General features: G+C 39.0%; 1 protein-coding gene across 1 annotated transcript; it reads left to right on the top strand.

Annotated features, from left to right (window-relative positions):
* Positions 1-324: 324 nt before the first annotated feature.
* Positions 325-19,504, top strand: hgfb (hepatocyte growth factor b). The gene is made up of 18 exons (XM_075469715.1): positions 325-444; positions 1,764-1,923; positions 2,263-2,375; positions 2,998-3,112; positions 4,925-5,073; positions 6,881-7,001; positions 7,829-7,947; positions 10,627-10,792; positions 10,884-11,017; positions 11,993-12,086; positions 13,274-13,404; positions 14,359-14,388; positions 15,169-15,274; positions 15,715-15,789; positions 15,925-16,074; positions 16,180-16,286; positions 16,751-16,893; positions 17,361-19,504. The coding sequence occupies exons 1-18, from the start codon at positions 396-398 to the stop codon at positions 17,538-17,540; spliced, it is 2,142 nt and encodes a 713-aa protein (XP_075325830.1). The 5' UTR covers positions 325-395; the 3' UTR covers positions 17,541-19,504.
* Positions 19,505-25,898: the final 6,394 nt, after the last annotated feature.

The raw sequence follows: 25,898 nt of genomic DNA, 5'->3' as shown, positions 1-25,898 counted from the left end.
CCATCTTTATAACACATGGCCAACAAAATTAAATAAGAAGGATGCGGAGATGATTTTGGCTATCAGTCATGCAAGGTAATCGTTGAACTTCTGGTAAAATTGCGTCATCGCGCGCGCGTGTGTGTGCGTGTGAGTGAAATTAAGATAAAAAGAAAGAGAGTTAAGGACGAGGAACGGAACAACAAAAAGAAAAAATAGGAAAATTACAGGAAATTTAGAAAATTTACACGCGCGCACAGAAAGACGTGGTGAGGGAGGGAGGGAGGGAGGGAGGCGACGAAGTACTTAGAGAGGAGACGCATCAGTGGTGGAAGCAACATCTCGTGGTTGCAGTGAGGCAGCACGGCAGGCAGCGTTTCCATTTGTTCTTCAAACTGTTGTAGTGTAACGGTGCGATGTGGATTTACAAGCTCATCTTCGGACTCTTCGTCGTTTTGTGCGGTGGTAAGTTTGTCAAAAACTATTTAGTTCTATTTAGTAGATTTTTCCTTAACGATATGACAGCTGCTTTGCTGTCTTGTTTTTGCGCTCTGTAGGCAGGCTGTCAAACACGAGTTAATTCTGTTTTTATCGGTGTTACACAGGCTTTGTGATTGTCTATCCGGATTATATTCCTAACTGTATTACACTCTATAGCCTTAGTGTTGCCTGTCAGACTCCTTATTGGAAATGTGTGTTTAAATAATGCTGTTATAAATATAAAACTGGGTGGATGAAGTATATTATTATGAAAATAGTGTTTTCTTAATCAGATCACATAGAGATAAGTTAATGTACATCGATGAAAAGATTAGAAAGACATCCTTAACTCTTCTTGTTGTTCCATCTCTAGCGCGAATTATACAAGACTTGGGACATGAAAGTCTTACCTGAGTGAATAACGGATGGCATAAGAAAGCGATGATAAAGTAGGGTAAACGCTAACCCACCATCCCACAAAATGGCCTATTAAAAATTAGTTGTTTAATCACCCTGCAGCTCTAACATAGTGGGACTTCCTTGGCTCAATTCTCCATTTGGCAGTCAGAAAGAGAGTTAGAAAGTTAGGATGGGACAAACATGAATCTACTGGTCCCTTGCAATCCTCAGCCTTCTCACCTCATCAGAAAGCATCCAAATACTCAATGTGAAAGTAACACTGATGTGAGGTGTCCTTACAAGGTATATGATCATTCCAAATAAAGAGTAAAAAATCCAGCTCATACCACACCATCACCAAATTCAACCAGTTCTGCTATTACGATTGTGAAAAGGAAGAAGTGCACATAGACAGACTCCTGAACACTGTAGGAAGGAGGGAATGAAGGAGGTGATGTGAGATTTATCTGTAACTCTGAGTTCCTCTGATTTTGAAGAGACAAGCTGCTAACAACTGTAGAAACACATACACAGTTCTGTCACAGTCACAGCAGACTGACTCACACTTTGTAATGCTGGTGTTCAATGTTTGTATTGGCAGCGTATCCACGTTGCCTCTCAAACCACAGAAAGGGTCTGCTGTATTTGACTGCATCTTCAAAGATAATGACAATAGCAATCAAAAGCCAAATATTAAGTATAACTGCAAATTGATTTAATTGGAAATAGGGGAAGAGAATAAAACAAAATCAGGCTGCATTGTCTTCAGAGTTGTACATTTTATAGTTGTAAGCCTTATGGTGGCTTATGTGTGCAAAAAGTAGAGATGACTGTCAGTTGAGCATCAAAAATGTCCAATTAACGTTGCTGAATTGTTATGATCATGTGATGTTACTGTGCATCAGAGGGCAAAAGAAATGCACTGCAGGACTACCAGAAATCTGATGGAATCCAGCTGGTGGCATTGCCTTCTGATGCCTCCCACCTGACCAAAAGCAAGAGGATGAGCTTATCCAGGTGTGCCAATGCCTGCAGCCGCAACAGAAAAATCCCCTTCACCTGCAGGTTTGTCTACTATGATGGCATCATAGCTCATTCAGCTCTGGGGTTTATATGTTTCTAATTTATAATTACCCCTTATTTTGGAACATGGTAGAGTGACTGTCCCAGAATGTCTGTCAATTTCTAAGATCTGTCAAGTGGGAAGGAGTTGTTTGCTCCATGTCTTTTTTTTTTATCAAGCCCAATGATTGTAATTACATTTGTAATTTATATGCTTTTGCATTGATTATTGTAACACCTGTGTTAATTGGCCATGGCTGCATTTTGCTTTAAGAAATCAAATACAATTATTGATTATAATCGCCACTCTTCCCTTTTTTTCTGTCCCCTTTCCTTTCCTAGAGCGTTCCTCTATGATCATAACAACAGGAAATGCCAGTGGCTTTCATTCAACAGGAACTCACCAGGAGCTCAAAGCCATCAGAATGTCAACTACCAGCTCTATCAGAAGAAAGGTGCCCTCTGCTGTTCCTCCTTTCCTCACTGCCAGCTGACACTAAACTAGTGTCCCCTCATGTTATCATGTCTGTCCATCAAGACAGAAAATGTTTCCACATAGTCTTGCTACCAATTTTGAGTTGCAGTTTTTATTGTGTCAGGATATGGTTGGAGAACTTGATTACTTTATTGTTTCCGTTTTATTGAGATTGACTTTATTGTTGTAACGATGCCGACCCTCAGGGGAAAGACGAGGAAGGGCAAGGACCATTGTAGTGTTTATTGTGCTGCAGCACGTTATGGTTAATTTTCTGTCATTAAGCAGTGTTTGTATAAACACTGGAAATTTCTGCCTCATCTCAGTCTGACTGACCACAAGGGTGAGCATGTAGGCTGAGTAACCGATTTTACTGAGTACAGATACTCGTGATTAGGAAAACAGATTTGACTTTTGGCAACGTCACGTCCTTGTTAAGCTGAGCATTCTTACTCCCCGTCTCTGTTTTCTTCATCATCTGCACTAGCTTTGTGTAAAAAACACTGCGGTCAGGCTGTTAACTCATCACACTTTTCGATACTCTATTACTGTCTTTTTACCTCAATGTTACCATCTTTCTCTCTTACTACTTTTTTTTTCAGATTATGTAAGGGAATGCATTGTGGGGACAGGTCAGAGCTACAGGGGCCGGAGGTCGGAGACAGTGAGTGAGATCCGCTGTCAGGACTGGGCCTCTAATATTCCTCATGAACACAAGTAAGAATTTGATGTACTTTTCACCTCGACGTCAAACACCATAGTGTTATAAGCTGCTGTTAATATTAGTGTTGGCCTGTGAGAGATCCAATTAGTTGGTAGCTAGAGGCTAGTCTGTGTGTGTGTGTATGAGTATGATATATAAGGGGTTGATTACACTCCTGAGAGCAGTCATTCATCTGAACTGACCTCATTGTAACGTTTTTAAGAGTCACACATCATTTCCTGCAGTGTGGCCACTCTGTTTTTCTAGGTGTGTGTGTGGGCATGTGTGTGTTTTACTGGAAGGATCATATCTTCTCTGTAGCTTTTGTTTTAGTTCAGGGTACATCCCAACTAACTTCTCAGATAAAGCAAATTTTTCAATATGCCGCTATACCCTCTTGATTAAGAGTATCTGCCTCTCAGTATGACAATGTTTTGAACAAAAAGATGTAAGTTATTAATCATGAAAGTGAAATTAGCATAGATTTCTTGTATTTGCCTTGTAATCAATAGTGTAAGTTCATTTTAGGGGGAAAAAATACCACAATGCTGTCTGAAGAATAACAACATATGTCACAAATATTTTTTTACTATGTACTATTAGATCTACTGTATTTTAATATGACATGTAATTTAGTTAAAGGTAGCCACAGGCGTTCCTTTTAAACAGCTCATATAATCTTGCTACAAAGGAGATAAATAGGATTGAAAAACACTGAGGAGAACTGAGGTGGAATTACCATAAAAAAAGCGGCGCACATTTTCTACAGGCTTGTTATTAATTATCAGAGATCTTTGCACTGACACAAGAGGGGGCTTATCGTCGAAAGTCAAGCTGCATCTTTTTTTTTTTTGTTTTCTTCTTAATTCAAACCTGTTTTGTGTCTATTTTGGCTTTGCTTCAATCACTGTCTTATAAATTTATATATGAATGAGGTAATACATTTGTTTATCCTGTAAAAATAATAATAGTAAAAAAGGGAAAACTCACAATATATAGTTTAATTTTCCCAAGAAGAAAGAAAAACCAAAAAGTTATCTCTCTTGTCCTCAGAGGCATTAAATTACTTTTAAAGCCTTTGTGGTGAGTTGTTGCAGCAGGCGAATCAAAGTCGGCTGTGTGTGTTTGTACCTCCAGTGAACCTGCTTTATCAGAATGCCATTAATGTATCTACAAATCAGGTAATTGAACCCAGGCACTTTGTATCTTTTATCAGTCATCTTATTGGCATGGGAAACTTTGACACAAACACACGATGACACACATAAGAACAAATTGTGTTTTTATCAGTGAAAGGTTGCCCTTTTTTCTCATTTTCTTACCTGTCATTGCCCACTCCTGAAAGATGAACTTCTCATAACTTTATCATTTCATCATCACTGGAAAATACAGCTTGACTCAAAAAAATACACTCACTGTGTCCATCAATTTAAGTGGTGACCACAGCCATGTGCGTGCCTGATGCACAAGATATGAGTCATTTGTGTCAGCGTGTTTATACTACATTCAGAACAGGCCTCATGGGAAACATTGTATTAATGTTTTTTCTCTGATCGAACATATTGTGACATTCATGACTCAGGCCATAAATATGGCTGGTTACTTTAACAAATGTTGATCTTTACTGGTCTTGTTTACAGTGAGTTTTCAGCTCAGCAACAGTTTTCTTGCAAATGTCTTTCTGTCAGAGATTGAGAAAATATGACATTAACCACCGGAAAGGCTGTAGTGTTTGTTAAAAACACTGTGCTCTCCTTGTAAGACCATTTTTGGTAGCTGGTTTCATGACGTGTTTGTTTGTTTAACTGCCACTTTGCTTTCAACAGATTCATGTCTAAGAGGTTTAGGAAGAACGACCTCAGAGAAAACTACTGCCGCAACCCAGATAACTCCACTGTTGGTCCATGGTGCTTTACCACCGACCCCAGGGCACACCTCAGACACCAGGAGTGTGGTATACCACAGTGTTCACAGGGTAGGTTACAAGCACACACAACATATGTGTGCATGTGAACATTCATCTTGAAATAATACCCATTCCGTGTTGTAAATTGTTTCACCAATTTAAGCATGTCAGTCTGAAATGAGCTGCAGCAAATTAGGCAATCATATACTTGGACTAAGCAGCTTTCGTTCTAACTGAGGTCCACTGCACATCTGGGCTGTATGTGTGTGGGTGCACACATTCTCTTTATTGGCTGAGGCCAGCCGCAGTTGTTTCCAGGTGTGTGGTTCAGCTTTTGCTGTCTTTTCTCATTCCATCAGGATAAAAATGTTTGTAAATAGTTTCAACCTGAAGAATGAGCTTTCTGAGTGTTAAAGAATATGAATCCCTCTGTTGTCTCATCTACATAATTTTCCAGCCATTATGCCCATTCCTGTGGCGCACATGTGGTTGTGATGAAAGGAAATCTCTCTCTCACTGTGTCTCAGCCTCTATGTTCTATCACACAATGTTACTGTCAGGCACTGAAGTCTTCCTGAAGGAGGGGATGATAATAACCTCTGTTATCTAATCCTAGGGGATTCATGCTGTCAGAAGGGTTGTTTCCCCAGCATGCATGACACAGGATCACTTTAATGAAGAACCAGGTTGTGGTTCGATAAGACAAAATGGGATAGCCTCTTGTTCTCCCACTCACATATGGTGTCCCACTGGGTTATCGTGCTTTGTGCAACAGAGATAATGACATTTTATTTTTATAGAGAGCCTGAGGATGAAATGAAATGAGGAGAAAATGACCAGAGGGATTTCTGCAAAAATGAACTTGCACTAATAGGAAACATACACGTACACAAACATGGCGTGTAAAAGCAAAAACTACTCACGCAGCCAGTTGTCTTAAATGTGTTGTGTAATGACAGAGGTGGGCTCAAAAACATCTGTTTTTAATCAGCATCCTCTTTGTTGTTTACACTAGACAGTGCGTACTGCTCACCATGCAGCAAATGGTGCCCTCTCTTCAAAGATTGTTGCCCTCATTTGTCTGACACACAGTTTGTGCGTAAATGCATTGAATATATGAGAGCGTGATGACTAGAATGAAGCTCTGATAAGTAGTAAGGTGCCTATTTTGATGGTATTGTGTAAAGTGGGCTGCAGTGGTTGCATCAAAGCAAGAGGTCTCACACGTGTTGGTCAACCTGGGCTCCTCTGTGGAGTTTGCATGTTCTCTCTGTGCCAGAGTAAGCTTTCTCCAGGTCACATACAAGTGTTCTGCTTTGACAAGAAACGGCTATATTTCTCAACAGAACGGTTATAATGCCAAGGTGGAATTCATTTATGTAGCACATTTAAAAACAAGAACACTTTGCCAAAGGACCTTACAGTCAACTAGGTTAAGTTCTGTATACAAACACAACAAATAGAATAAAGGGAAAGTAGAATAAAATTCAGTGAAAGCTCAACTTAATCCAAATGATCTATTAAAGTGAGATATTCTATTTGAGGTAAAAGCCAAGCAGTCTGAGCAGTGTGTATATGAAGAGGTAAACTGTTCCACAGACCACTGCAAAACGCTCCATGTACTTTGTGTTTAAATCTGTATACTGGACCATCTAAAAGTAAATGGCTGGTCAACCACCATCCTCTTACAGAATCTGCTAAGTACAATGGTGTGAGTGCATTTAAAACTTTAAAAAACAGAATTTTCATGCAAAAAAGCTGAGCTGTTATTTGTTAAAAGATAAGCTTTTAAGTGTAATGGGTCTAATTTTAACTTCTGGATATTATAATTTAGATTTTTTTAATTTTGTGTTGCATTTGTTTCATTTTTGTGCAGTTGAGTGTATAAACTGTAATGGGGAAGATTACAGAGGACCTATGGACCACACAGAAAGTGGAAAAGAATGCCAGCGGTGGGACCTGGGTGAACCACACAAACACCTGTACCATCCCAAGAGGTGACCTTTCCACTCACACATAGAAAAGTACTCACATGTGTCTGCTTCTCACAGAATTGTGCATGCTCAGTCACACGTAAGTGCAATACTTAAAGCATAAAACAGCAAAAAGCTTCAGAGTACTTATTGAAATAATTGGTTCATACAACTATTTCATGTGACTGTAGCACACTTAACTCTGGAAATGAAGTGATTTTGAATGAGCCAGGAAAAATTTTTCCCAAAGGAATGCCTTGAGAAATCAGTATGTAACTCTGTTTTTAACAGTGGTGTGCTGGGAAAAGCCTTGATTTTTTTTTATTTAGAGAGGCCGTATGCTTACATGATCTTAATTTGTGTCTGTATGTGCACATCAGCTTTGAGTGTCTGCAACAAGACTATTACAGCTAGTTGGGTGGCAGGTGGTCTAGATTAGCGGGGACTCGTTAACACATCCTTAATCATCCCACTGTTTGTGTAAACCAGGTCCCAGACTGCTCACAGCTCTAATGTAATGAGAGGATTCCACAGCCTGATGCTGTATGTCCACAGGCTGCAGGCCTGAGGGGATATGGACTTTGGGATGACTTACTGTTGAACACCTGTAGTTGTGAAATGTATTATCCTCTACACTCCCATGAGGAGATTCACAGATGGAGTCTATGCACCATTACAGTTATTCATGTTTCAGCCACATTGAATTGTCTCTCAACTCTTACTCTGCTCACAGTTCAGGAAGATGTTGGATGTTAGATGTCATTGCTCAGCAATGTTGTTTTGTACCATGCTTTGTAGTCATGTGAGGTTTTGTCTAGATATTAAAGTAGTCTCTCTGCACTTTGTATTAGCTATCCTGACAAAGGCCTAGATGACAACTACTGTCGGAACCCAGATGGACGCCACAGACCCTGGTGCGTTACCACAGACCCAAACACACCCTGGGAGTACTGCAACATCAAAGTCTGCGGTAAGGATGTATGCTTGTTTGTTTGTGTGTGGTTGTATACATTAACATTAGTCAAGTGTGCCAAGTCAAAAACTATGTATGATGGAGAGTGGGTATGTTTGTGTTCTGTGCAGACCCGTGGAGTATGACTGACTGCACCATAATTCACAACTTCATTTATCCTTCATTTACCCCTCCCCTTCCTTGTATTGGTTGACGCTATGGAGCATACACATGTACACAGATGCAGAGTTCCCCTCTTGGGTTGGGCTCTCTGTTATGTCTTCTCTAATAGCCAGAATGTTTATTTTTCTCAGCGCCAGTGGTCTGCTGTTTATTGTTCTATGCCAGCTCTTACATGTGGTAGTCAAACTACACAGAGCTCAGTTACTGGTCCACTTTAACCTCATGCAACACATACAGACACAACACTAGGGTCACACACACTACAAGCAGATCACTTTCATCACACTTCTTATGCTTAATGTAAGTGCTGTGATTGATATGTAACAGCGTATGTCACAGCTAGTTTTGTGTACTGTGGGTCTTTGTACTTGTATCGAAGCAGCAGATACTTTTTTCGTATATGACTGTGCAATCAGAGACAAGCCACTGCAATCTTCAGGAACAGAATACAGAGAGGGAACTGGTGTTATTCTTGGGTTTAGCTTCTTTCTCTCAAGTCTATGACTGGCCGGCTTGTCTGCAACAATCATCAGCAGCCCTGGCACCATGTTTACTAGATGGCAGTCCTCCATATGGACCCAGTGATTCACTGTTCTGCTCTGTTTTCTCTCCTCTAAAAATTGTTCTCCGCCCTGTGCTCTGTAGCCTTGTCTCAATTTCTCTTTGATATGGAGTTTTTTGGTAACTGACCAAGTTTACGACCCAGTTAGTTTTAATGAAAACAAGGCAGGGAGGACAAAGCAACAGGCAGAGAAAAAGAGATGTGCTCCATTGACAAAACTCCCTCTTTTGTTTATGGTCAAATTAGTACGTATCTATTTTTAGACATATTGTGCGGGCAGAAAAAGGTTGTTTTAGAGACTTGAGGATCTGCAGCTTTAAACATTTTTTGGATGAAGTCATGTACAATGATCAGGCTAACAATGTTCCATTAGTTGTCTGTAATGAGCTGCCCCTCTATGGCAAAAAGGAGAGCAAATGAGATTCCCTGCCTTTTTCATTTCCAACACTTTTTTTTTTTTTTTTTTAAGGACAGTCACACTAAACCCATAGAGGGAGCTATTCTGTTGAAACCAAACATTGAAGATATAAGATGCTTAAACCCTGAATATGAATTCATTTTTGTACAAGAACAGAAGTAAAATATCCAGATAAAAGTAAATGTTTGTAGCTCTCATATTAACACAAAACCTTAGGGTGAGGACACACTGGAACTTGTGGGCCAACTGATTTGGCTGCAGCCAGAGCAAATAGTTTCTTATACAGGCTTAACCATTTGGTGTTGACAGCTAAGAGTTAACATTCTGCATTGTGTGACTGAGGAACTGGTGTCTGCATTAAATCCAAAGGAAACAGTTTCACCCCAAAAAAGTCCTGGCTTGAGGGGAAGTACTTTCTGAAGGATCAAGAACTTTGAGGATGGACCTTGTAGCACTGAATAGTGTTGTGTAATCAAGCGGAATAGATTTCCTCACTCCATGTTTAAACACTCAACATGTTAAAAAGCCCACAACTGCAGGCACTTTTGTTTTGTTTGAAGTTTATGGCCAGCAGCAATCAGGAGATCCAGGCTCAGTTGTCAGTTTGCAGGGGATTACTTTCAGAAGAAATGTGAGACTGTCACACGTTGGTATAGATTTACTTAATCTTTCAGGCTCCGCTGCAGAAATGCTAATCACAATGTGCTAGAGGAGCTTTTACCCCTGTGGAAAGTTGGGGAACTTATGGTGTAAAAAATTACTTTTGTAATGTATTTGCAAAAGTCAAATGTAACTATGCACAGTGTTTTAGGACAATAAGAATACAAATTCATAGTATATAATCCATTTTATCGTCATCCATCATTTCTTCTAAATTCCGCAATGAGTTAATTCCGAGTAAACGACAGGATAAATTAGCAAGTTAAGCAATTTCAAATGGAAGTCCATTTGAAATTTCTTGCTTTACAGTTTTGGGACAATCGCATATAAAAACCATATAGAGTTTGGAGACTCTTTCTGTGTTTTGCTTTTCATTTGTTTAGAGTTTGTGTATACTGAAAAAATTAGACACATAGTATTTGGAAGCTTACAATGTGACTTCTTTTTTAAATCGAAGGAGTATCTCCTGCTGGCCATTAGATGGAATGCATTTTCAAGACACTTCTGCTTTGACTTCAATTGTGAAACCCATGTCCATCATACAGTCTATGGTTTAAATGTTCATGCTTTCATGTTTCAATGTAATACCCGATGTTGTAGAGCTTAAATTGCTATACTTCCATCAAGAAAGAAAATTATACTTTTATTCAATAATATCATTAGTACATAGTAGTTTTTCATTTGCAGGCAGAAAAAAGCGGCATCAAAGACTCCCAGAACAAGCTAGCATCATTGATCGACTGATTGGCACTGATTAATTCAGATAGTTTAAATTTATACTCTTAATGTTGGTTTTCACAACAAAATATTAGTGAATACACATGACCTGTTTTTACCTTGACTTACAAGCTTAATCTTTTCTGTTCTCTCACAGAAACACCTCCTAAAAGTAATGTGGTAGAAACAACGCATTGCTACCAGGGCAGAGGCGAGGGTTATAGGGGGACGGTGGACATGACGCACACTGGACTTACCTGCCAACGCTGGGATTCTCAGTATCCCCAAAACCACACATTCATACCTCAAGCCTACCCATGCAAGTGAGTCTGAAACTCACATTAGAAAACCCTCCAAAAACCCCTGCTGTTACATTTGAGCAGATTACAAGAAGAGTTTCTATGTGTTTTCCAGGGACCTGAGAGAGAACTACTGTCGGAATCCAGATGGTCAAGAATTCCCCTGGTGCTTCACTATAGACCCAAGGGTCCGCACAATGTTCTGCACCAATATCCCTCAGTGCGGCACCCAAAACAGTCCTGTCAGTGGTAAGAGATCTAACGGCTTTATTTGAAACTAACAGAGACATGGGAAAAGCTGATTTTTATCCTCATCCAAAGCAAATAAGTATTTGGTATTTATACTTTGTGGACTGGCAAATTCATGTTAGACCCTACAACCTCACATATTGGTGCGCAACCATTTATTCTCTATCCCTATGGGAAACTGTAGCCCTACAGGACTGTGGGAAGACTGACGACCACATCTCACATAAATAAAATCTGACAGCAGTTAAGGATGGTCTGGTCTCACTGGAGAGTGAAAGATGGAGTTGAAGGATTAGAGTTGGTTCAGAGTCTTTCTGGGGTAGCAAAAGATTTTTAATGGAAAGATGTAGATCTATGGCTGATTACACAAATTCAAATTTCCCAAGGGATTTTAGGAATATTTCTTAGAGATTGTGTTTGGGATTATCAACCCACTCTGAGGTCGTTTTGTGGTCTACCCTCGAGGATTGACCACATTCCTATGCAGAAATTAAACGCAAGATGACAGGCAGCTTCAATAACTTATTTATGACCTATGTTTTTCTAAGGCGTCATTGTGGATTCATTTGTGTTCCCAGCTTTGCCTGTTTGAGATCCAGTCACAACTATGATAGCTCAACTAAAGGACGTTCATATTATTAAGTTCATACAATATATGGTCATTTCGAACTTTTGGTAATTTTTAGTTTAACAATATTAAATGTACAGTAGGGCTCAACTGATTGTCACAGTTGCTTTTCAACATTTGTCCGATTACTGATATAGTTCATTGCCACCGTAATAAAGTTTTGTGTTGGAGTTCCAAAATTTTGATCACAATATTTAGATTTTCACTACAAATGCATTACAGTATGATATATCAGTAGCAACCCTGAAAAAAACCCACAATATTGACTTTTGAATGTTTCTTGTATGTGGCGTGAATGTCTAGACTACCTGTTTAATTTTTTTTCTCTCTTTTGTTTCCAAATCCAGACTGCTATGAAGGCTTTGGAGAGAATTACCAAGGAGAGCAGTCAATGACTAGATCAAACCTGCCTTGTGCTCCCTGGAGAGACCACAGCAACAGGTCGGCCCACTGGATCCTAGCCTAATAACTTTTCCAAACTCTATGATGTGAAAAACAGACCCGCATCCTGATAAATCGCCTACATGGGCCTCTGTCTAAAATAGAGATTAAGATGTCACACAGATCTACAGCATGTTAACCATCTGAGCCTAATGAAATGTAGAGGATTTTAACAGCTCAGCTGAATCAAAGCAAACCTCTGATAATGAGCAGAAAACGTGCACATTTTATGACTTTTAACAGGACAGAGGACGCTTGCTTGGGGGCACAGATACATGTCCACGACAGTCCCAGTGTGCAGGAAAATGTGTCTGTGTTTCCAAAAACCATATGTAATAACCTGAAACACAGAGTTAATGCATGTAGGCACCTTATTTTGACCTTTACTTAACTCTTATTGTTGTTAGCGGATCATGTTGAGCCTCTTGGTTTCAGGAGGACAAAACAGCTCCTGTGGGTACCATGACTAGTTTCTCCAGCATCACCTAATGCCCAGCAAAGTACATCCCTGAAGATGACCTAACTCAGCTGGAATGACTCTCAGTGATAACTTGGTTGGGGGATATACACTTCCCTCCTCACCTCTGACCTCAAACCCTTCCTTTGTAGGAACACATCAAAGCCACTCGGCTCCACCGCTTGGCTCCTACCCATGGGTCAAAAGTCAGGGTCATGGAGCCTCAGTGAGTCAGTGAGAGCTTGCTGTGGAGGAAATATAACACATATAAACACAGATTTGAACCTCTGGGTCACTGTGATTTGAAGCCCCTCTCTCGAGTCTCATCTTTTCATTTTATTTTTCCACCCTATTTGTAGAAGAATTTAGTCTGAGAAAGAAATTCGGTTTTAGTTTTAAAAACCTTATGAGAATGCATTACATAATACATGTAATACGTGAATGTAGGTGTGTTTATGCCATATTAGGGAGAAATTCCTTTGCAAATCACCTTCTTATCTTGTCTTGACGGAAAAAACCTGCACAGCTGTGTGCTTTGAATGTCCAGATCTTATCTGGTTAAATACATTCAGCTTGTAATTCTGGTAATAAATCTTTTACTTTCAGCAAGAGCCAAATGTTCTGCTTAAAATGGGGGGAAAAAAATCCTTTTGTTTTGAACATTGTCTTTGGGGCTTACTGAATGTTGATAGTTATGAGTTTTTTTGTGTGTTTTTATGTGTTCATCCAGTGGTGAAAGGGGCATGCTGATTGCTAGCCTGGAGGGAAACTACTGCAGAAATCCTGATAAAGACAAACATGGTCCCTGGTGTTTCACTAATAATTCTGCGATTCGCTGGGACTACTGCAACATATCACCTTGTAAGTGCATGGATCTGTGTACGTGTAATACCTTTAGTTATAGTTATACAGTTAAAGTGCAAATAGACAATAAGAAAACAGTTTGTGAAATTCTGAGAAAATGAAGTTTTGTCAGGCTTGTAGAAGAAGGACTGCACCAGCATATTTTTGTTTTCTCTCTGAGTGGTTAACCGTCTCACCCACATACACACACAAACACATACTTTAATTGCAGTGTTATCAACACTCACAGATTAGTGTGTCAGAGAAAATCCACAACGAAAGCGGCTGTGTTCCCTTGGCTAATAAAACAGATTTTTTTTTTACATATTTCTAATTAGCTGTAGAAATGGCAGAACAGTAAGCTACAAAGCAACCAAGATGGAAAAAGATGTTGTGTTTCAAATATTCTAATCTTTTTTGGATATTGTCTTGTATCTTGTCAAACCTTGATTAAAGCTTAATACGTAGAGAAGATATATAACTGCATTTGCAGACAAAAATAATAAAATGGAACATATACTGAAACTTGTTGGGCCTTTAGATTGGCCTGTTATTGTTGATTTTCCAAAAGTAGGCCTAAAACTGTAACACTATTCAAGTGCATATACAAACCATAAATAGTTCTTGAATATCAAGCTTTTTAGCATGTAAAAGTCCATCCATCAGCATTGTTGAGCCCATCTGACTCTCTTTATGAGACATGGTTCACCCTGGAAAGATCACCAGTCTTTCACAGGACTAACATAAGCTGTTTTCACACATGCTCCAAGTCCTCAAATGTTGTAGAGATGTTCTAGAGTGGTGGGATGTGAGAACAGAAGTGTCCACAACATTGGCTTCAGACTTTCTGCGGAGAATCCCACCCCCCCTTTCTTTGTCTTTTCTACTGACTTGAATGCTGCTTTCCGCTCACTCTCTGTGTATGTGGATATGTACAGATGCATGTAATACTCATGTCAACCTTTTCTGCAGGTGATTCTTCACAGAACACCATTCCAATGGGTGAGTGAGTCTCCCTGTGCAAGTAGCAGAGCTGCTGATCTGCATTTGATAGCTTTGAAGGCAGAGTAGAGTTTGTTTCTTTTTTTTCTGTTTGATGGAGTCCTTTTTATGTCCAGCTATCATATTACATGACGCAGGACATTATGTCGTTGTGGTGCCATCTGTTTCCATGTAAGTGTGTTTGCGTGTCATTATGGGGACCAAAACCTGACAGAGCATGAAGTTGGGAGGACTTCCTTTAAATGTGGGGACCAAATTACACGATGGAATTAGGTTAAAGTCAGACTTAGGGTAAGCCGGTTAGGCATTCAGTTGTGATGGTTAGGAATTCAAAAGGGACTAAAAAAATGCTTTATGTCAATGGAATGTCCCCATAAAGACACAGAAACAAAGGTGTGGATGTGTGTGTGTGTTAGTCTCTTCGGGTGACTAGTTCTGTACATAATAGCCTAACAACAGAGGATGAATCCCCTGCTCTTGACACATAAAGTTCGAATTACACCCATGTGTTCTGTAACCTGAATATAATTACCTTGATTATTGGTGCCATCAGCATAACTGCTTATATTTTATAAATAATGATGATTATGGTGGATCATTAAGCAGCCAAAGTGCCTCTTGTATTGCGACTGTGTAAACAATATTTCAACATTAACAACTGGCTGTCTGTACCTCTGAATGCACATTTATGGCTTGAATTAGATTTAACTATTTACTCAATGAAATGAGATTAATTAAAAAATATTGAATGTATATCTGGATGCGTTTCTGCTTTTCTAGTTGAGCCATCCTCTGTGGGATGTTTTGTCCATAAAAGAACCAGAATTGTGGGAGGGGGTCGAGTTGGAATCTCAGACGGCAGCTGGATGGTCAGCATACAGAAAGGGTAGAGCATTTACATTCTGCACATTGTCGTCCAACACTGAAGATAAACAATAGATTATTTTGCCCAGATGGAACTTTCTCTTCTTTGCTTTCTCTTATTTTCTCTTTTTACATCTGCTTTCCATTTTGTAAGCCAAATAAAGTCTTTGTGGTTTTATATGGTTTCCTTAATGTCACACATTTGATATGTTAAAAAAAAAACTTTCTTCCTCAAGCAGTGGAATAATGAAAATAACTATGTACTCTGTGATTGATATAAATTGTACAGCCCCACCCACCTTACAGTACAGATTACATTGTGTGATTGGATTTCATCACTACTGTTACAGTAGTCTACCTCCATCTGTCTTTCAGAATACATATAACAATGATAATAGATGCTTTTTTCACAAATGCTGATCTTTCACTTTTGTCCGTCATGTGCCGTATGTGTTTTACCAGATCTGTTCATTGGTGCGGCGGTTCACTGATACGAGAGGAGTGGGTACTTACTGACAGACAGTGCTTCTCCTCCTGGTAAATCAGTACTTGCTGTCTGTGTCAGTGAGTTTTTGCTCAAACCTTGAGCAGCCTGTTCAAGCGTTACAGTCCAGATACATTTTTTTTTTCTTGTTCCATGTGAATAAAATTCTAACTTTTATGTCTGTGCAGCGTTCCAGACCTCAGTGAGTACCGGGTGTGGCTAGGAGTCTCTGACATTCGAGAGGGTCCTCCTGACTGGTCCAAGGGACAAGAAGTCAGCATAGCTTATGTGATATGTGGCCCTGATGGCTCCAATTTAGCCCTCCTAAGGCTGTCTAAGTGAGTGTCTGGGAAAGCATTCTCAAAGATATATTGATATATATTTCTGCCTGTGTAATATTGATGATTTTTTTTGTTCTTCGTGTGTTCACTTAATATATCCAGGCCTGCCCTTCCTGCAGACAATGTCCATACAATTCAGCTTCCTTTGGCTGGATGCTCCATCCCAGAGGGAACAATTTGTAAAATGTATGGATGGGGAGAGACAAAAGGTACTGATATTCTGTGCTGTGCGCTTACTACAGCTGTTTTAAACCTACTTTCTACATCTCGTAAATTTGCGATGTTGTGGCTTTCATATTGCATTTCTCATATAGCACTCTTGCATTATTCTGCCCTCTTTGTTTTAATGATATATAGTGGAGGAGAAAAAGAGATATTATAAAATAGTCCTGACTTCAATAACAGCACACTGTAACATTTAATATGCCAACCCTAGATCAGTACTGCTTGTTAGGTGGTTTGATTTACAGGCAGAATTAAAGTAGACATATGGTTTTTAATAAAAGCAGAAATTTGCCATTATTTTGTATGAAGACTTCATTCAGTGTGGGATGTATATATATATAATATGCATATAATATGTTTGCCAAAACCAAGAACAACTTTTCTGTGGTGGAATTTGAATTATACATGTTGCAGAACACGGGTAACATGTAACTTTCATTTGTTTCAGGCACTGGCCATGATGACATGCTTAAGGCCGTGGACTTGCCCATTGTCAGTAATAACAGGTGTAGAGAGATGCATCGAAGGAACCTTCACATCACCAATACCAAGATCTGTGCTGGGGGGAAGAGGAATGAAGGAGTGTGCGAGGTATGCAGTCATGAATTCTGCATTCTACACTGTTTATTGTTTGTGTTATTTTCTCAGTGAGCTGTTTTGCCATTTAAATATGAAGCCAAATGTGTGTTACAATATCAGCTTCATTCAGTCCATGAATAGACCTTAAACCTGAAGAAAAAGACTCGATTCAGCACAGTACTTTCAAAGCCCAGTTTGATCTAAATCTCAAACAAATGTTATTTAAATCCACAGGCTTAGTATTCAATCTGTTGTAAATAGAGCAGCTGGAGACTGTTGAGCTAAATTTCATCAGCTATCAAAGACATTTGTGGTTTCTAACTTTGGAAAAGATCTGTCCATCATGGTACCATCTGTCACTGAGCATGTTAAAATACTTTTTGTTTCCATTTATCACTGTCAAAAGTTTCAACAGTAATGTTAGCCATTTCTCAACTACTGAAGCAGAAAAATGTGCAATGTATTTTTTTCTTTTTCAGAGGGATTATGGCGGCCCCCTTGTGTGTCAGGATGGTGACATTAGAGTGATTGTTGGCGTAAGTGTCCATGGCAGAGGCTGTGCTCGGGCCAACCAGCCTGCCATCTTCATTAATGTACCCTTCTACGCACAGTGGATCTACAAGGTCTTTAAATACTACTCTAACCCTGATATTGTCTAGAGACTAAAACAAAAATAAATCACAATCAGGGGAGTAAATCAAAAACTACAGCTCGTCTTCTTTAACCTCAGCGTGGCAATCAGGACACCTGGTTTCTATGTTTGTACACCTTTGTGGTCCATGGATGAAGGTCTGAGGACATTAATCATTGGAAGAGCATGGAAAATCATTATACCGATTCTACTGTAAGAATCACTGATGGTGACTATGAAGACAAAATTTGTAACTTTGTTCATATCTGATCAACCAAGATTTAAGACAAAGTGGGCAACAGTTTTTTGCTTTTTTTATTTTTCAACTGGACACACAAAAAATGCATAAAGGAATGTAATTTTAAGGCATTTTGTAAAATTGGCATAATAGGACTGCTTATCACACTTGTCAGTCAGAAAAGGTCAAATCTGATGACTTTTTTTGTATTTTCCAAATTTAGAGGTCAAATATTTGGTGGTCATGATTGTCAAGCACAAGAACTTAGTTTGACTCCCATCCCATTCATAGATGTTTTACAGTCATTTTTACTTTGAAACAATAGTTTTGTTTCAGTCACTGTTTGATAGGGTTTCTGCATTAAAAACAATGTAGTTAAGGTTGGGAAAACATGATGGTTTGCATTAAAAGAGACACAGTAATAACAGCTTTTGTGCCCAGATACAACTTTTTATGCTTTGTGGCTATTTCACATTTAGCCATGAGACTGCTTAGGTATACAGTTGGAAATCAACCACTTGAGCAACTTGCAAGGAAAATGTTTCACTTCAAGTTGAATATTGCATAAGATAAGAAGGTTGTCTTTGATTGAGTTAAGAACAATAAATAATTGATTTTCATCCATTTCTTAATTTTCCATCAAAGATGTGTGTATGTGAATACTCTTGATTCCTGGCATTACTTGAATGATTTGATCACCAAAAACAGTGGTTCATCAGCTCCCTTTGTACCCTTAGGGTACTCCCTTAGAGTACATCAGTGAGCCACTTAGCCAACTATCCAGAGGTAGGGCAATGTTAAGGGCACTCTTAACAAGCTCCATACATCTTCAGGGGCTTAAAAAAGAGGTCCTCAATGTAAATAATGTTTTATTGAGTGTGTTTGTGACACTCTAAATCTAATTTAGGTCTTATAGATCTATGACAGGAGATCATGAATGGTGTTGGAAAGTAAATGGAATGAAGTGTGCTTTCGCAATTCAGTCAAGTTTCTGTCTTGTAATAAAGTCAGGATCCATTTTCATTATGTAATGTTATCACAGTATCACTGACTGTATGATTTTTGTGTAGATACAATGAATGTATGGTTATCCAACCTTTATAGGATTTGAAACAAATAGAAGAAGAAACAAAAACTAAACTGTGTAATTCATGCTATACAAAAAAAACTCTTTCAATACAAAAACTAATATTTCAAGTATTAATTAATCACGAGCGTGTGTGTGTGTTTTTATTTTATTTTTTTCTGCAGTGGTTACTGTATGCAAAGAGAAATCTGCAGAGGGAGAGCGTGTATGTGTGTGCGTGTGAGTGCATGGTTGAGCCAGAGCTGAGTGAGTTATCCCTTCTCTCAGACCTTGGCAGACCCCCAATTCCATTCCACTCTGGATATTAATGTCACAAAGTCTGTTGCTTCAAATTTTGTGGAAGGGATGCTCTTTGTAACTGAATTGTCTGTAATGAGCTTCACTGTGATGACTTGAATGGGCCTTAAAACAAATGAACACATCTTTTTTTTCTAACAGTGTAAATTATTGAGATAGCTTTATATTATAATCACATTATGTTTTGTACGAGAGTGATAAAATGTTTGTTTTTTTGCCTGTGTGTGTGTGTATGCGCACTGAACGATGCTGCAAGCTGCTATATTCTACAGGTTGTACAGTATTGCCTCATGTTGTCTGTATAATGTGCATTTGTCATAAAAATCATCTTATCCAATATGCTAAATAATAAACCCAGTTTTAGCAATTATTTGAAATGCTTTATTATGGCTCTCAATGTATCAAATGTTGCTTTCTACTCCAAGATTTTAATTTATGTTGTGGTTTAAATGTGACATCCTTTGAACGGCGATCTTCTGAAAGCAAATATATGTAGGCTCAATCAGTTCTCTTGTTTGGTCTCTAATTGATAGAATGTTACTTTGCATCTTTGCCAGAAGATGGCACCACAGCAACACAGAGACTATACGAATGTGTAGGTGATCTTGCTAATCTCCGTCTCCCTCACACACACACACACACACACACACAGTGAGACACATACAGGCACATTTATATTCTTACCTTTATATGCCAGACTATCATCCACTTACATGCAAACTGTGGAACACTCATCAATTGCTCCAGCCTTGTAGCTGTTCTAGATTAACCACTACAATATTTTTTCTTTCAACCCACTGAGAGTGGAAGATAGATAAGAGGTAAATGAGAGCATATAGGTGAGTGTTTGTGAGAGGGGTAAGAGGTGGAGTGCATAAAGGTGAAAGAGCAGCGACTGAGAGCTGGAGATTAAATGCTGAATCCATTGATGCTGTATTAAGGAACTTATGGAGCAAGCAGAAAAATACACCGGAATCAACATTTTCTGTTGCAATTCACACTGCGTGTGCTGATGTTGACAGAGTGCGAGTATAGAAAACACATACACGAGCAGAGTGCTCAATAACAGGTACTGTAAAGGCATCAAAGAGAAATGACGTCTTAGAAGTTTTCTTTCATCTGTAGGTCAGTCGGATGGAAATTCAGACAAGAAGCCAGGCACAAGCCCCACTCCCCACCCCTGACCAGGCAATGTGCACTGTGAGATCTATAACTGACAGAGGGCTTTAATGATTAACCAAAAGTGGCTTGTGTAAGGGGTGGTGTGGTGGTCAGCACCGTTGCCTCAGAGCAAGAGGGTTCCAAGTTTGATTCCTGGCTGGGGCTTTTCTGTGTGGAGTTTGCATGTTCTCCCCGTGTATGCGTGGGTTCTCTTTGGGTACTCCGGCTTCCTCCCACCGTCCTAAAACATGCATGTTAGGTTAATGGGTGACTGTAAAATTGTCCCTAGGAGTGAGTGTGATGGTTGTGTGTCTCATTTGTCTCTGTGACTGGCAACCTGTCCAGGGTGTACCCTGCCTCTCGTCCAATGACAGCTGGGATAGGCTCCAGCCCCCCGCGACCCTGAGTTGGATCAAGCAGGTATACAAAATGGATGGATGGCTTGTGTAAGGGGGTCCATTCTGTGAAAACACAGTCAAAAAAGGCGTAAAGGTGAAATGATTACAAGCCACAATCAAATTTTTGTTTTTAAATGAAAAAACTAAATCATGCATTCATTTGCAGTGCTTGGGTGTGGCAGTTTAAATGATGGTGTGAGACAGATACACACGTTTTCGATAATATTCCAATTGCTCATTTCACAAGTGTTGAAAAAGTTGTACTTCTCCCTAGCTGCTAGGCTATTGCTATTCAAGCACAGAAGCAGGGTGCCGCCATGGTTTCCTGATGAATGCATGCAAATCTTTGCACTCCCTCCATACTCCATATGTGTGTGTTACACGTGTTACTGAGTCAAGTGAGAGCGAGACAATGGTTGGGAAAGAAAGATGGAAAATGAGGAATGACTGTTCCAGGGAAAGGGTTTTATAAGTCACAGGACTCCCATAACAGATCATTGGGTTTCAGACTTAGTTAGGAATATCTTTCGTAATCTAATTGTATTCTCTTTGTAATGTAATTTAAACTCTTTTTAGACACTATCTCCTTTCTCTGTGGGCTCATCAGCTTTAGGTCTCTGCTGGGCATGCAGGTGTGTGTGTGTGAATATTTGTGCCATAAACAACAATTGATGCACAGCAGAGTGTGTGAGATGATAGCAAGGCTTTTAAAAGTATCCCTCCACTATCACTAATTCAGTTTAGTAACATGACACAATCTTGATGCATACTTTAACTGACTCATTTTCAATTTTCATTTCAAATGTGTTTACCGATGATTCTACCAAGAGTAACTTAATATGACACAGTAAAGAAATGATATAAAACAAACTAATCAGAATACATAAGACACTACTGAGGCTTTCAGATTTGGAACCTACACCAGGTAGTAGGCCATTTTGTTGATATTTGACCCTGTTACAATAGTTTCTCTCATTACAGAAAGATGTTTCTAATTTCTTTTTTTATCTATTTGATTTTTTCATTTCTTTCTATTTTTTCTTATTCATGTTTTTCATGTATTCATTCGATTTCACTCATAGTAATAGACCTGCCTACTTCTGCATTTACACCAGGCCTTCAGTGCTTTTTACTGTTTAAGCTTATTTTTAAGCTAATTTGATGGCTTCAACCTTTTTTCCCAGTCCAGTAGCTACAGTAAAAGTTTGCCATTTGTAGCACAGTTCCAGTCCACAAAACTTCTTTTGCCCAAAATAAAACCAGTCTGGTCACTTCTTTCAGTGCTACTCCTCCAACTGACCAATGTAAATCTATGTAGATAAAAAGGCACAAGCTTGTGCAGAATATGGGATACTATGCCCAGTCTGAGGGATCCATCTTCTTCAAGTCTCAAGCAGCCACGGAGCAATCCACTTGGATTTAAATGATAAGCGTCAGGATGGGTCAAGGCCAAGGCCAAAACAACAAACAAGCAAAGCTATCTACAGGAGCGAAACTGACCTAAAGCAAATCAAAAGAAAAGGCATCACTTACCTCCCTGGTCTAACGAAACAGGAGAAACTAAAGGAAATAATATGGCAGCAAACCACAAGTTATGATTGTACAAAGTTATGCTCAACATGGCTTGTGGCAAGAGTGTCGCTGGTTGGGAGGAGAGGGAGATGAGTCCCTGTGCTGTCATCATCCTAAGCCTTTATAAGAGCTCCTTTCCCCAGTAGCCAATCCTCTATGGGCTCTTGGAGTGTTAGCCAGTCAGAGCTTGACACCTGCGCACTGGAATTTGCATAAAATTAGACAAGAGACACAAGTCGTAACATATAAACTATGATGAAATATGTCTGTGAAATTTTAGGTTTGTTTGTGTCCATGGTGTCGAGAAACACAAAATGGGAAAGCTTTACGTTTGTGACAGGGTTGCTTTTGTCCTGTTGGTTTCAGCCTAAAAGATCTGCTCTGTCTGACCGAGAACTAAACAACAAAGAAAATTTGCATAAACTGGAGAAAAAACAGCAGAGTATTTACACTTCCAGCTTCTTGGGGAACTGGGAAACTAAAACCAAGCTGCAGGACTATTCCCCAGGTAGAGGAAAGTGTCACAACTGAATGTCAAGGTTGCTGAATATGGAAATATTCAATGGTTTTCCAACATGTGCCAAGGAGTGACATGAAAAAACTGATTAAAGATAGAGATAAAACAGATAGAATAAAGGGAAAGGATGACACAGACTCAAATAGCTCTGCAAAGATGAAAGGTAAGCAGCAATTTATGTACAACAATAAGAAGTCATTGACAAACATTAAGCTTTCATCATATGTGTGGGAGATGATGATTTTCAACCCAGTAAAATCTTATTTTCTACAAACAGTAGCAATGTCCTGCTTTTTAACTGTCTACTTTTATTGTTCTAACTATTATTCATTTCATCACAACTTAATTCTCAGTCCCATCTCTTTAACATTTTTGGAGACATTATTGGACAACCTAAGTCTGTCTTTATGTTTGCATGTTGATGTTTATAAAACACATTTAGGTTTGAGAAAATCTTATCATCCTTATTTTTTTTTTTTTACATCTGCTTAGCATTTAGCTGTAACATAAAAAGCAGCAAAACCTGAAAAAAGGGCTTTTTTTAAAAGCCCTTAAAAAAAGAGAATAAGTATTATATTCATACTGGGCAGCAAGACTGTATAAATACACTGTGAATCCCACACTAATGATAACTCATAGTACATATTTGCCAGATTAGATGAAAATTTCTCAAAAGTTCTGTCTTAGATGGTATTTTTGCAAATGCACACAAAATTTAATTGTCAAGCTCCTCCTCTTAAAGAAAACTCCTTGCCTGTGGACACTGCATTTTTTCTAATTTTTTATCACGCCATCTCAAGGTCTTGATCAATGGATGTTATAAATCAGTTGCTGGGGCAGTGGCTCTGCTGAGATTAATCATAAGTTATTCAACCAGGACCACAGGACACAGCAAGGCAGACTGAGAGACAGGCAGGCAAAAAGGCAGGCAAGCAGACACACAGCAGGGTGAATAATCTGATGGGCTGGGGGTGTTAAACAGCATAGTGGGGAGGATCTAAAGGCATCAAAGTGACAACCAGCTTCGTAGATTATGCTAAGGGGTTTCACATCCCAAAATGACTCCATGTAGAGAATCCTTGCATATTATCCATTTAATGATAATTAAATTCTATTTGACTGCATATGAAAATGTCCTGTTTTAATATATTTCAGATGCAAATGTACAACACTGATCATATTTTTTCAAATGCGATGAATTTGGCATTTTTTGTTCTCCTCGCACACTTTTCAGTTGTTTTAAGACCTCATGTTAATTTTTTTTATCTTTTTGTAAATGAGGTGGAACTGATCAGCAGTCATTTTGCATTTGTTTTTGTGCTGGAACATGCTGCTGCCAGTCTGTCATGTGATAGGCCTTTTTTTCAGCATTGTCTTATCTGCTGCAACTTTTTTCTTAGGAAGGTAATCAGCTTTGTGGTCATTATTCTGCCAATCTGCTGGACAGTCCTTCTGCATCTTTCCCTTTCACCTTGCCACTATCAGTCTGACTCTTTCTATCAGAGACACTGGCATGCTTTATCTCTACAAAGTACACCACAGTGAAGTAACATCTCCCAAGACAGCCAGGGAGCTGATAGGTATCACTCTACAAACAGGCTGTTCCTCCCAGGACTCTATACAGAGATAATATGCTACTTTCTCTTCCTTCTATTTCTCCTTCAGTCAGTCTCTGCCTTTGACTCCCTCTTACTCTTCCCCCAATTTATATATATATATATATATATATATATATATATATATATATATATATATATATATATAAATATATCTTTCTATCTATCTCTCCCTGTCAGGATGATCTCCTGGGGATAGAGGTGTATTACCTCTCCCTGTTGGAGATCCTGCAGATATTAGCCTTCTGTGTTCTCTCTAACCCAGGATGGAATTAGAAACACCACCCCCTGAGTGAGCAAGACATCAGTGCTGCACTTGTGCACAGTGAAATTCTTGTGCAAGTGTGTTTGCATTTGTGTTGGGTGCCAGTTGTCCTGCCGTGTGAGTGTGTCCAGTGCGTCACCCAGCTTTCTCCGGCCCAGGTTCCCAGTGGTGTTAGGCATATGGTAACCATGGGATACAAGATAAGGCTATGTGTTCCACCAGCTTTGACGTCACAGACCTCCTCTCTTCTCTCTTCTCCACTATCTCCTGTCACGCTTTTAGTTTAAAAAACCAAAACACACATCTAAAAATAAATCAGTTATTTCATGGGTGAAACTGACAATCTTTTCATTTAAAAAAAACAAAGTTTAGGAAACTGTGTGAATATCAAATAAAAAGCAACTCAGAGAGAAGAAGGAAGGATTCACCTTTTTGTAAAAGTCTGTATGGGCAAATAGTTTTGATCCGGTAGAATCCTGCAGTGACCATTACCATGTGCTCAGAAACATATTACTAATAAGATCCTGATATGGCACTGCCTTCATCAGAATGGAGAATTGCTCTGCGGTCTGAAGAATCACAATTTAGAAATTTCAAATGAAATCACAGGTGCTGCAAGACCATCTGCCTGGTTATCAGCGTGTAGTTTGAAAGCTAGCAACCTTGATAGTTTGTTGGTGTACTGGAGTGAATGGACCTTCAATAAAGTTTCCCATCACTATTCTCCTGTCTCCAATTCTCCATGCCTTTAAATGCCACTATTGCATTTTACCTTTTGTGGCCCTCTCTTCCAAAGTTCCATGGCTCTGATTTGCAATTGCTTACCGCCAGACCCGCGTTTTATTGTTTCTATCTTGCGTTCTTTTCCTGCTGCCTTTTTTTTTACTTTGTATCGGCTAATCCCTTCTGGTTGAAATAATAGTCACCTTCTCTGAGACTGATTTTGCATGAACTGTATATCTGTTTAAAATATTTTTTCTCTCCACTACCCTGAGGTGCATAAAGAAAGATAGTCGAATTTATGGATTTAAATTATTTTATTTGTTTCTCTTTATATTATTTTATGTATTTTTAATGCTTCTTGCACTCCCTGCTGCAATGCTTTTATTTTATGTAAAGCACTTTGAACTGTTTGTACATGAAATGTGCTATACAAATAAATTTGATTTGATTTGATTTGATTTATCTCATTCTATTAATCCATGAGAATAATTTTGTTGTGACCTAATGAAATT

This window comes from Odontesthes bonariensis, chromosome 7, assembly GCF_027942865.1.
Source record: "Odontesthes bonariensis isolate fOdoBon6 chromosome 7, fOdoBon6.hap1, whole genome shotgun sequence".
Lineage (NCBI taxonomy): Eukaryota > Metazoa > Chordata > Actinopteri > Atheriniformes > Atherinopsidae > Odontesthes > Odontesthes bonariensis.
The sequence above is the reverse complement of the archived record's forward strand: the minus strand, read 5'-3'. Positions and strand labels throughout refer to the sequence as shown.